Consider the following 13304-nt stretch of genomic DNA (forward strand, 5'->3'; position numbering starts at 1 on the left):
TGGTACCCCTCTCTCTCAAGCACTGTTCACTCCGTAGCAACTTTGGAATACACATCTTCAGCCATCTTTCCAGTACAAGCTGTCCTCATTGTTCCCTGAACATTATTCATCTGTTCCACATGGCCTGATAACGACCCTCCTTTTTCGGTGCTTTCTCTCTGCCTCCAAAGGGAACAGAATGTACCCAGCCACAATTATACTTCGAGAGAGATAATTTGAGCTTCAGCTTTGAAAAGCAGGAACTGATCCAGTTTCTCTCGCCAACAGTAAAGACACAAATATAAGGTAGCTGCTCATTAGAATTGGGGCCATGGAACAGAGAAAAGATCTACCCATGGGGCTCTGCTTCTTTATCTATAACATGAGCAAGTTAGACAAGATAAACCTTGTCTACAATCGTAGTAGTCCCCAGAAGCTATGCTCTCCAACCAGTCTAAGTGCAGACTGGGGCAGTTTCTAATGTGGACATTAAAGCATTTGATCCTTACCACTTTTGTTCTAAAATTTTACAATGATATGCTTTGCATTGGTTCTCTGTCCATTCCTTTTGCTGGGTAGTTAACCTGTCACGGCCTTCAGCTTAGGGAGATTTTCTTGTATTATTTCTTTCATAATTTCCTTCCCTCAGTTTTCTCTGTTCTCTCAATCAGGAACTCCTATCAGTTGGATGCTGAACTTCTGAGATTAACCCTCCACGTCTCTTATCGTTCTTTCACATTTTCAGTATTTTTGCATTTTTGTTCTACTTTCCAACTACTTTTATTTTTTATACAGTAGGTTCTTATTAGTTATCTATTTTATACATAGTAATGTATATATGTCAATCCCGATCTCCCAGTTCATCACACCACCACCACCACCCACCCCCACTTTCCCCCCATGGTGTCCATACAATTTTTTTTAATATAAATTTCTTTAATTTTTTTATTTTTGGCTGCTTTGGGTCTTCGTTGCTACACATGTGCTTTCTCTAGTTGCAGCAAGCAGGGGCTACTCTTCGTTGTAGTGCGTGGGCTTCTCATTGCGGTGGCTTCTCTTGTTGTGGAGCACAGGCTCTAGGCGCGTGGGCTTCAGTAGTTGTGGCACACGGGCTCAGTAGTTGTGGCTCACAGGCTCTAGAGCACAGGTTCAGTAGTTGTGGTGCACGGGCTTAGCTGCTCCACAGCATGTGGAATCTTCCCAGACCAGGGCTCGAACCCGTGTCCCCTGCATTGGCAGGTGGATTCTTAACCAGTGCACCACCAGGGAAACCTGGTGGTCCATATGTTTGTTCTCTACATCTGTGTCTCTACCTCTGCCTTGCAAACCGGTTTATCTGTACTATTTTTCTAGATTCGACATATATGCATTAATATACAGTATTTGTTTTTCTCTTTCTGACTTACTTCACTCTGTATGACAGTCTCTAGGTCCATCCACATCTCTACAAATGACCCAATGGCTGAGTAATATTCCATTGCATATATGTATCACATCTTCTTTATCCATTCGTCTGTCGACGGGCATTAAGGGTGCTTCCATGACCTAGCTATTGTAAATAGTGCTGCAGTTAACACTGGGATGCATGTGTCTTTTTGAATTATGGTTTTTCTCTGGGTGTATGCCCAGTAGTGGGATTGCTGGGTCATATGGTAATTCTATTTTTAGTTTTTTAAGGAACCTCCATACTGTTCTCCACAGTGGCTGTATCAATTTACATTCCCACCAACAGTGCAAGAGGGTTCCCTTTTCTCCACACCCTCTCCAGCATTCACTGTTTGTATGTTTTCTGATGATGCCCATTCTAACCAGTGTGAGGTGACACCTCACTGTGGTTTTGATTTGCATTTCTCTAATAATTAGTGGTGTTGAGCAGCTTTTCACGTGCCTCTTGGCCATCTGTATGTCTTCTTTGGAGAAATGTCTATTTAGGTCTTCTCTCCATTTTTGAACTGTGTTGTTTTTTTGATACTGAGCAGCATGAGCTGTTTACATATTTTGGAGATAAATCCTTTGTCCGTTGATTCATTTGCAAATATTTTCTCCCACTCTGAGGGTTGTCTTTTCATCTTGTTTATAGTTTCCTTTGCTGTGCAAAACCTTTTAAGCTTCATTAGGTCCCATTTGTTTATTTTTGTTTTTATTTCCATTACTCTAGGAGGTGGGTCAAAAAAGACCTTGCTGTGATTTATGTCAAAGAGTGTTCTTCCTATGTTTTCCTCTAAGAGTTTTATAATGTCCAGTCTTACATTTAGGTAAGACTTTAATCCATTTTGAGTTTACTTTTGTGTATGGTATTAGGGAGTGTTCTAATTTCATTCTTTTATATATAGCTGACCAGTTTTCCCAGCACCGCTTACTGAAGATGCTACCTTTTCTCTATTTTATATCCTTGCCTCCTTTGCCATAGATTAGGTGGCCACAGCTGCGTGGGTTTATCTCTGGGCTTTCTATCCTGTTCCATTGATCTATATTTCTGTTTTTGTGCTAGTACCATACTGTCTTGATTACTATAGCTTTGTAGTATAGTCTGAAGTCAGGGAGTCTGATTCCTCCAGCTCCATTTTTTTCCCTCAGGATTGGCTAATTGGGGTCTTTTGTGTCTCCATACAAATTTTAAGATTTTTTGTTCTAGTTCTGTAAAAAATGCCATTGGTAATTTGATTGGGATGGCACTGAATCTGTAGATTGCTTTGGATAGTACAGTCATTTTCACGACATTGATTCTTCCAAGAACATGGTGTATCTCTCCATCTATTTGTGTCATCTTTGATTTCTTTCATCAGTGTCTTACAGTTTTCTGAGTACAGGTCTTTTACCTCCTTAGGTAGGTTTATTCCTAGGTATTTTATTCTTTTTGGTACAATGGTGAATGGGATTGTTTCCTTAATTTCTCTTTCTGATCTTCTGTTGTTAGTGTATAGGAATGCAAGAGATTTCTGTGCATTAATTTTGTGTCCTGCAACTTTACCAAATTCATTGATTAGCTCTAGTAGTTTTCTGGTGGCATCTTTAGGATTCTCTATGTATAGTATCATGTCATCTGCAAACAGTGACAGCTTTACTTCTTCTTTTCTAATTTGGATTCCTTTTATTTCTTTTCCTTCTCTGATTGCTGTGGCTAGGACTTCCAAACCTATGTTGAATAAAAGTGGAGAGGGTGGACATCCTTGTCTTGTTCCTGATCTTAGAGGAAATGCTTTCAGTTTTCACCCTTGAGAATGATGTTTACTGTGGGTTTGTCACATATGGCCTTTATTATGTTGAGGTAGGTTCCCTCTATGCCCAGCCTCTGGATAGGTTTTGTCATAAATGGCTATTGAATTTTGTCAAAAGCTTTTTCTGCATCTATTGAGATGATCATATGGTTTTTATTCTTCAATTTGTTAATATGGTGTATCACATTGATTGACTTGCGTATATTGAAGAATCCTTGCATCCCTGGGATAAATCCCACTTGATCATGGTGTACGATCCTTTTAATGTGTTGTTGGATTCTGTTTGCTAGTATTTTGTTGAGGATTTTTGCATCTATATTCATCAGTGATATTAGTCTGTAATTTTCTTTTTTTGCAGTATCTTTGTCTGGTTTTGGTATCAGGGTGATGGTGGCCTCGTAGAATGACTTTGGGAGTGTTCCTTCCTCTGCAATTTTTTGGAAGAGTTTGAGAAGGACGGGTGTTAGCTCTCTCTAAATGTTTGATAGAATTCACTTGTGAAGCCATCTGGTCCTGGACTTTTGTTTGCTGGAAGATTTTTAATCACAGTTTCAACTTCATTGCTTGTGATTGGTCTGTTCATATTTTCTATTTCTTCCTGGTTCAGTCTTGGAAGGTTATACTTTTCTAAGAATGTATCCATTTCTTCCAGGCTGTCCATTTTATTGGCATAGAGTTGTCTGTAGTAGTCTCTTAGGATGCTTTGTATTTCTGCGGTGTCTGTTGTAACTTCTCCTTTTTCATTTCTAATTTTATTGATCTGAGTCCTCTCCCTCTTTTTCTTGAAGAGTCTGGCTAAAAGGTTTATCAATTTTGTTTATCTTCTCAAAGAACCAGCTGTTAATTTTATTGATCCTTGCTATTGTTTTCTTTGTTTCTATTTCATTTATTTCTGCTCTGATCTTTATGATTTCTTTCCTTCTACTAACTTTGGGTTTTGTTTGCTCTTCTTCCTCTAGTTTCTTTAGGTGTAAGGTTAGACTGTTTGAGATTTTTCTTGCTTTTTGAGGTACGACTGTATTGCTATAAAATTCCCTCTTAGAACTGCTTTTGCTGCATCCCATAGGTTTTGGATTGTTGTGTTTTCATTGTCATTTGTCTCTAGGTATTTTTTGATTTCCTCTTTGATTTCTTCAGTGATCTCTTGGTTATTTAGTAACGTATTGTTTATCCTCCATGTGTTTGTGTTTTTTACATTTTTCTCCCTGTAATTTATTTCTGATTTCACAGCGCTGTGGTCAGAAAAGATGCTTGATATGATTTCAGTTTTCTTAAATTTACTGAGTTTTGATTTGTGACCCAAGATGTGATCTATCCTGGTGAATGTTCTGTGTGCAAGTGTAATCTGCTGTTTTCGGATGGAATGTCCTATAAATATCAATTAAATCTATCTGGTCTGTTGTGTCATTTAAAGCTTGTGTTTCCTTATTAATTTTCTGTCTGGATGATCTGTACATTGGTGTAAGTGAGGTGTTAAAATCCCCCACTATTATTATTATTTTTATTTATTTTTTTTTTTTTGCGGTACGCGGGCCTCTCACTGTTGTGGCCTCTCCCGTTGCGGAGCACAGGCTCCAGATGCGCAGGCTCAGCGGCCATGGCTCACAGGCCCAGCCGCTCCGCAGCATGTGGGATCTTCCTGGACCGAGGCACGAACCCGTGTCCCCTGCATCGGCAGGTGGACTCTCAACCGCTGCGCCACCAGGGACGCCCCCCCCACCATTGTTGTGTTACTGTCAATTTCCTCTTTTAGAGCTGTTAGCAGTTGCCTTATGTATTGAGGTGCTCCCATGTTGGGTGCATATATATTTATAATTGTTATATCTTCTTCTTGGATTGATCCCTTGATCATTATGTAGTGTCCTTCCTTGTTTCTTGTAACATTCTTTATTTTAAAGTCTATTTTATCTGATATGAGTACTGCTACTTCAGCTTTCTTTTGACTTCCATTTGCATGGAATATCTTTTTCCATCCCCTCACTTTCAGTCTGCATGTGTCCCTAGGTCTGAAGTGGGCCTCTTGTAGACAGCATATATGTGGGTCTTGTCTTTGTATCCATTCAGCAAGACTGTGTCTTTTGGTTGGAGCATTTAATCCATCCACGTTTAAGGTAATTATCGACATGTATGTTCCTATTACAATTTTCTAAATTGTTTTGGGTTTGTTTTTGTAGGTCCTTTTCTTCTCTTGTGTTTCCCACCTAGAGAAGTTCCTTTAACATCTGTTGTAGAGATGGTTTGGTGGTGCTGAATTCTCTTAGCTTTTGCTTGCCTATAAAGCCTTTGATTTCTCTGTCAAATCTTAATGAGATCCTTGCCAGGTAGAGTATTCTTGGTTGTAGGTTCTTCCCTTTCATCACTCTAAATATATTGTGCCACTCCCTTCTGGCTTGTAGAGTTTCTGCTGAGAAATCAGCTTTTAACGTTATGGGAGTTCCCTTGTATGATATTTGTTGTTTTTCCCTTGTTGCTTTTAATAATTTTTCTTTGTCTTTAATTTTTGTCCATTTGATTACTTACTATGTGTCTTGGCATGTTTCTCTCTGGGTTTACCCTGCCAGGGACTCTCTGCGTTTCTGGACTTGGGTGGCTATTTTCTTTCCCATGTTAGGGAAGTTTTCGACTATAATCTCTTCAAATAGTTTCTCGGGTCCTTTCTCTCTCTCTTCTTCTGGGAGCCCTAAAATGCGAATGTGGTGCATTTAATGTCGTCCCAGAGGTCTCTTAGGCTGTCTTCGTTTCTTTTCATTCTTTTTTCTTTATTCTGTTCCATGGCAGTGAACTCCACCATTCTGTCTTCCAGGTGACTTATCCTTTCTTCTGCCTCAGTTACTCTGCTATTGATCCCTTCTAGTGTCTTTTTCATTTCAGTTATTCTATTGTTCATATCTGTTTGTTTGTTCTTTAATTCTTCTAGGTCTTTGTTAAACATTTCTTGCATCTTCTCCATCTTTGCCTCCATTCTGTTTCTGAGGTCCTGGATCATCTTCACTCTTGTTATTCTAAATTCTTTTTCTGGAAGGTTGCCTATCTCCACTTCATTTGTTGTTTTGGGGTTTTATCTTGTTCCTTCATCTGGTACATAGTCCTCTGCCTTTTCATTTTATCTATCTTTCTGTGAATGTGGTTTTCATTCCACAGGCTACAGGACTGTAGTTCTTCTTCTTACTTCTGCTGTCTGCCCTCTCTCCAACTACTTTTTTTTTTTTTTTTTTTTTGCAGTACACAGGCCTCTCACTGTTGTGGCCTCTCCCACCGCGGAGCACAGGCTCCGGACGTGCAGGCCCAGCAGCCATGGCTCACGGGCCCAGCTGCCCCGCGGCATGAGGAATCCTCCAAGACCGGGGCATGAACCCGCATCCCCCGCATCGGCAGGTGGACTCCCAACCACTGCGCCACCAGGGAAGCCCTCCAACTACTTTTAAAATTTGTTTTACTTTCCCAGATTTCCTCAGCCTCATCTTCCAACTTTACTTTTCAATTTTATTTCAGCAATTGTATTTTAACCTCCAAGAGCTCTAATTATCCAATTGCTCTTTTTCCACAACATACTGTTCTTAATCAGCAGATGCTATTCTCAAACTCTCAGAGAACACTAATAAGAATCTCTTCCAAACATTTTTTCTTTCATTTAATTCACACACTTGGTTCACCATGGGTTCTTTTTACATGTCCATGAGGTCAGTCCACGTCTGATCCTACCCACCCAGGAAGAAGGAAATCTGTACCACATGCAAATAGGCAATAATCAATTACTTTTTTTTTTAATTTTATTTTTATTTATTTATGGCTGTGTTGGGTCCTCATCTCTGTGCATGGGCTTTCTCCAGCTGTGGCGAGTGGGGGCCACTCTTCATCATGGATTCAATTACTTTTTGATTAACGACTACAACAAAGAAAGTACCTAAGTGCACAAGAAGTGAGTCAGCTTACCTTCATGCAGTCAGAGTATAAAATATATTCCCTGAGCACAGGTAGAAAGTCTTCTGTCATGTCCTCTGTCAGCTCTTCCAAGGCTGTAGAGCAGTTGCCGATGCAGGCTGACACACCCTCCAGGGGCTCAGCCAGCTCCCCCTCTAACGCACTCCATGTGGAGTACACAGGCCCATATTCTCTCAGCTCTACAAGGTACTCTAAAGGGGGAAGAGAAACCAATTAAGATCGGCTGGGTAGCAATCACTGGTATTACTGACTCAATAACCAATGCAGCCAAGAGCTCTCTGAGTATGCTTTCCTTTAAACACAACACTGTTTATAACCAATTTTTTTAATCTCCAAAAGCTGATATTACAGCTAACACTATAACATCAATCAACTCTACTCCATAATAGGAATGTCATGCCTCTGGATAATGGGGACCACAATGCCTTTGGGGGGAAGTGGTGGGAGCTACATCCACCAAATATCTTCCTAGAAACCTACTCACCTACCCCTACAGTGAAGCCATATTTTAACAGGCAATGGAGGTAGAATTTCATATAGGTTTAGGGGGGTGTTTTTAAAAATTTTTTAAAAAATCAGTCACAATGGAAAAATAATGGAATTTTAGGAAACAGTTGATACAAGAAATGTGGTCTTACCTAAGCAGACTCAACTCTCTCATTCAAGGGTCACCCCAACACCTTGGTCCCATCAGAATTTACCCCACATGATCTTTAGGTGTAGATGGTACCTAAAGCCATTTCCAAAACCTGCAGGCCCTACAGGATACCAGCAGCAGGTAAAGGAGAATCAAAGCACAGGGAACAAGGAAAAATGTTGTTTGATTTCCCCCACAAAAAAACCTGGCCTATTATTTGTCACCAGGATGCTTGCCATTACAACAAAATGTTGTTGCCATTTTTGAGTAACCAATGGATGGCAACTACCGGAGAATCCTTCTCTATGTGTTTCACATCACATGCCAGCATGATCATTAACACTGTTCAGGTCTATTTGGCCTACATACGTGTAAGAAAACAAAGGGCCCCAACATTCTGGGACACAAAAAAGCAAGTGGCCATGAGAAGGGTGGGGAGGAAGTGGTGGCAAGAACAAAGGCCTCATAACTCCCTGGGTCAGGAAGAGTGGGTTTGAAATGAAGCAAGGGTAGGCAGGTGAGTCAATTTCAAGCCTGAAGGCTCATTAGGATAGTAACTTTGGCAAACACTGCTCTCATTTTGAACCATCTTTCTGCCAGAAAAGATACTTAAGTTTATTTTTTAAATGATCATTGCTATGGATGAAGGGAAGTTGAGCGAGAGAAAAGTGGAAAAGCCTAGAGGCTCAGAGTGGTTGTTTGCTGTGGGGAAAGCAAACACAAGGATGAAATGCAGGGCAAGGGACGGGGTGCAAAATTATACTCTGGTCACAACTACCTCCCCCGCTTCTTGTATTTATTTATTACTTTTATAAGCAAAATGTGGCCTGGCTCTGCTGCTCCGGCATTTCTGCATTTTGATTCTGCTTGGCGCAATGAATGCCATTTCTGCAAACGTGGCCCCTGGGCCTGATCAAGAACTCAACAGAGAGCTCACCTATTTCCTCCTTGATGATCCGCTGGGCTATTCGATCAATGGTTCCCAGCTTGAGCGCAAATGTGTCTAAGTACTCGCCTATGGCTGCAAACTCGAGAGGCCGACTCCTCAGCTTGTAGCCGCCAGTGACATGCTTGACCGACTCACCCACTCGAGTCAGCAATGCCATCCCTTGCTTCTTATGGGCATTCAGGTCCTAAGGAAGACAATATGAACAAACAAACTCAAAGGGCTCGACTGCTCACATGGCCAGGACTCAGTAAGCCAACTCCTTTAGGCAGCTTCCTTTTGGAAATGGAAGACTCAGAAAATAAGGAGGTGAGTTAGGTTAAGGCGCTCACCACACACACACACACACACACACACACACACACACGTCTCCTCTCCACACACACACACACACACACACACACGTCTCCTCTCCTTGCCATCACAGCCATCACAGCCACCACGCTCATACTCCTGCACCTTTACGCCCAGGTCTCTTTATACAGAGCTGGACTCCTACCTTTCCAATCAGGTTCACTAACCCAGAACACCTTCCTTTAAACACAACTGTTTAAAGACAAGTTTTTAAAAAAGTGTCCCTTTGTCCTATACAAAATATCCTAAATTGTCTTTAGGAGCAAAATTCAAGAGCTGAGATTCAGTCCATTCATTTATTTATATCCTAACCAAAGCCATAGAAGGGAAGTGGAGGGTGGGAAGCAGGAGACAGTGACAGGAAAGGTGGTGCTACAAAACCCAGCCCAAGGATAGATGCTGCAAATGACAAAACATTTTACCCTGGATTTCTTGGTTGAGGCATTAATGGGAAATACGTTCAGCTGCATAATCCACTGAACTGAAACCTAAAAAGCATATTAGTCTGCCAGGTAAAATAAATTTCTTCCTATCATTAAACTCTAAGGGGAATCTTCAGTATCTTCCCGTTGTTCTATGTCACTTACTTTAATGGTGCCTTCAAAAGTGGTTTTACAGAAGATGCAGGTGTCTGTTCCTTATGTCTACCCTCGATACTAACAGAATGATAATTCCCAGTCCTAGAGGGACAGGTCTACAGGGAGAGAAGGGAACACGGCACAAGGCCACTGCTTTCTGGTGACCTCGCCTCATGTAGGGATAGAGCAGAGGTTAACACAGCTGTCTGACAGCCCCTTCCCACGTGACACACCATCCCAGGCTCAGGTCTCCAAAAGTGCCTGAAATGTAGATCCCTCCTGATTTCACGTCCTCCTCCTCCATGCAGCCAAGGCCTTCACTTCTGCTCTTGATTCTGCCCTCTCCTGTCCACACTTCCCCCATCAGCCAAGGCCCTTGCCCTCTCAGCCATCCCTTCTCTCCTGTCTATAATTTCAACTTCTAATCCGTCAGCATGTGAAATATACGTGAAGCTCACCAATCTTAAAAACGGCAGCAACCTCCCCTGAGCTCCCTCCTCCATCTCTGTCCTTCCTTTCTATGCCACCTGCCTGAGACAATGTTCTGAAGATCCCATCTCGGGGAATTCCCCGGCGGTCCAGTGGTTAGGACGCTGCGATTCCACTGCAGGGGGCGAGGGTTCGATCCCTGGTTGGGGAGCTAAGATCCTACATGCCACAGCCAAAGAAAAACATTTTTAATAAAATAATGATCTTATCTCCCCTTCTAACCTCATACACTCTAGATAAAAGCATCCCTGTAGGCACCAGGCTTTCACAAGACCGTAACTGAAGCCCTGGAGTTCTAGGAATTGCTCCACAATGTTTTTTTGGATCAGGGTTTGATCCAAATGGACTCACTGGACTGCATAAACTCTACTTCAAGTAGCACTTTACAAAGAATCCCCAGTTAACCAAGTTCATTAACGTGTTGAGTACAGTTATTTAGTCGTACCTATCTGACTGCTGCACCCATTCTGCCAACGATGAAAACACTGATTTGAACACAGCTGATACTAAGCATCCTCCACCTCCCCCAGCATCAGTGGTTTCTTCTTAAGGACCCTTCTAATTTGTGGTAAGATCATGTCATCACAAGGAAGAGGAGAGCTTCTGCGTTCACTATGGCAGAGCATGTCAGTGGCCTATCTAAGGACAGGACCAAGTTATTCAAAGCATTTTAAGAGAAAAGATGGGGGTACGGGGTGGGTGAGATGGGGAGTTATTGTTTAGTGGGTACAAGTTTCAGTTTTGCAGGATGAAAAAGTTCTGGAGATTAGATGTACGACAGGGTGAATATACTTAACATTTCCCAACTGTACACTGTAAAATGGTTAAGATGGTAAATTTTTTTTTTTTTTTTTTTTGCGGTACGCGGACCTCTCACTGTTGTGGCCTCTCCCGTAGCGGAGCACAGGCTCCGGACGCGCAGGCTCAGCGGCCACGGCTCATGGGCCCAGCCACTCCGCGGCATGTGGGATCTTCCCGGACCGGGGCAGGAACCCGGATCCCCTGCATCGGCAGGTGGACTCTCAACCACTGCACCACCAGGGAAGCCCAAGATGGTAAATTTTATGTCATGTGTATTTTCCCACAATTAAAAAGAAATAAAAGAAAAGATGAGGTTATTTAGTGCATTTGCTTCAGCAAATAAAACTGAACTAAGGCAGGAGGCTGTTGTTTTTAAACAAGCCAACTCCCTCGTACTCACTCACGTCAAGTTAGATTTTGATTAAGACTTTGAAGGGCTTATAAAAAAAAATCAGTTATCTCTGATGATAGAAATCAGGATACTGTTTACCCTGGGGAGGAGCGGGGTGGTAGTGATTGGGAGCAGAGATGAGAGAGGCTTCCAGTGTGCTGGGGATTTTCTGTCTTGATTGGGTAGTCATTATAAAGGTATGTTCATTTTGTGATCATTTACTGAGCTATGATTTGTATATTTTTCTCTATGCATGTTATACTTCAGTAACAAAATTGAGCAAATTAAAAATAAAATCAGTTCATATTGCTTGGTCCACAGATGAACACCACATATACCCCCAAAAAAAAAAAAAAAAAAAGAAAGAAAAAACCACCTTTCCTACTTATTCTTTACACAAATTCCTAATGACCAGGGGTCCAAGCTTTCTCCTCTTTTGTCTCTTTATTCAATAAAAATGACGAAACTTGAGGGCCTGCCTGGACAACGAACCACTAATCTGGGTGAAACAGTGAGCTGCACTTTTGGGGAAGAGAGTGGATTTTACTTTGTGTAGTCACTGGAAGAACTACGTCCGAGAAGCAGTTCACCAGGAAATACTTATTTTTAAAAAGAACACAAGTTTGACCTGTGCGGGAAAGGTTTCCAGGAAAAAAAGAAGAGGAACAGGAATGTCATCAAGGAGGCTAAGTGCCAACTGAGGTCCAGGAAAAAGTAAAAAAGAAAACCCACAACCCTGGAGGACTTTGCCAGGTGGCTCTTACGTCCGGAGAATGGCATCCCCTCCAATGTCTTTACGGCAACTGATGCTGTCTGTAAATATTTCTCCATTTTGCCATTTTGAAAAAGAAAACTGAAAAGTACCTGGGCCTTAATACCCTTGCCAACATGGAATGAATTACCTATGGCCTGAATGTGAGAATAGGATACATGAAAATAAACAGATGGGGCTGGAGGGAAGCTGGCACAAGAGTCTGAACACGAGCTCCCATATCTGCAGACAATCAGAGTCGAGCACCTCAGGCTGCCGGTCAGTTCTGCCAACAGGGAAGTTCAGAGAAAAGTCAGGGGCGCCAGCTTGAGTTTGAATACATAGAATCTGGCAGCTGTGTAGGCCCCAACTATTTCCCTGGCAAGGGCCTGGGAAGTGCCCACTGGCTAGGAACTTGGCCGTGGGCAAGTAATGCTCAACTACTCTTGGTCGTGCAGTCTGTGCAAACGGTGGCCTCAGGAGCCACAATGACCCTATTTCACATCCTAGTGATGCCAGCTGAACTAGCACACACGCCCTGAACTTTAGTTTCCTTGCCTGTGAAATGAGGCTATAAGCAAATACCCACAGGGTTCCTGTGAAATATGTCCTTACCAAACACTCAATAAACATTCTTTCCCTTTCGTGCCCACCATTGGTCAGAACGGCCTCGCCCAGTAATATCGCCGGTTAAGTGTGTAGGGAAACACTTATCCCTGCTTTTGGTAAGTGAAACTATTCTAACTTCCTTGACTGCTGCAGGGGGATATTTCTCCTAAATTCTAACATGGAAACCGTGCCAGGGCCGATGAGCACCAGAAACAAAACCAAAAAAAAACAAACCCAGAGCAATTCTATGACACCCACTACGGGGGTGGCTTGTGAGAGATCAAAACAGCTTTTAAGAAAGAGCCCAAAGAATGCTAACCTGGGAGAGGAACATGAAAAATTCTGCTTACCTTAGCAGTAAGGAAAACATTAAAGTGTTCATTGAAAGAAAGCACAGGATGATCCGTAATTCTTTTCAGGAATTTATCCAAAGCTTTTCTTCTGGTCTCCACAAACTCTTCTGAAAAACGATCCACAACACCTTTTACCACAAACTTCTCAGGAAGTGGCTACAATGACATGAACAAAAATATTCAGAGTAACTGATAAGGAAGTGCAGAGAAAAACCAGGCTAGCAAATAAGTCCTAGGACCATCTGTCAAGAACAGT

General features: G+C 42.0%; 1 protein-coding gene across 11 annotated transcripts in view; it reads right to left on the bottom strand.

The window, feature by feature from the left end:
- Positions 1-13304, bottom strand: part of SNX30 (sorting nexin family member 30) — a 127146-nt gene that overhangs the window by 38608 nt on the left and 75234 nt on the right. For all 11 annotated transcript variants that reach the window (XR_003432539.1, XR_003432538.1, XR_003432537.1 and 8 more), the window contains 3 exons: positions 13046-13204; positions 8714-8909; positions 7131-7330 (listed from right to left, as the gene is read on the bottom strand). Coding sequence is in view for 6 of the 11 variants with exons in the window: in XM_027105186.1 (XP_026960987.1) it covers positions 7131-7330; positions 8714-8909; positions 13046-13204 (555 nt within the window). In the remaining 5 variants the exon portion in view is untranslated. The remainder of the gene's footprint in view (positions 1-7130; positions 7331-8713; positions 8910-13045; positions 13205-13304) is intronic.

The sequence above is a fragment of the Aethalodelphis obliquidens genome, unplaced genomic scaffold, assembly GCF_003676395.1.
Source record: "Aethalodelphis obliquidens isolate GAN/ISIS:26980383/991018 unplaced genomic scaffold, ASM367639v1 scaffold7, whole genome shotgun sequence".
Classification (NCBI taxonomy): Eukaryota; Metazoa; Chordata; class Mammalia; order Artiodactyla; family Delphinidae; genus Aethalodelphis; species Aethalodelphis obliquidens.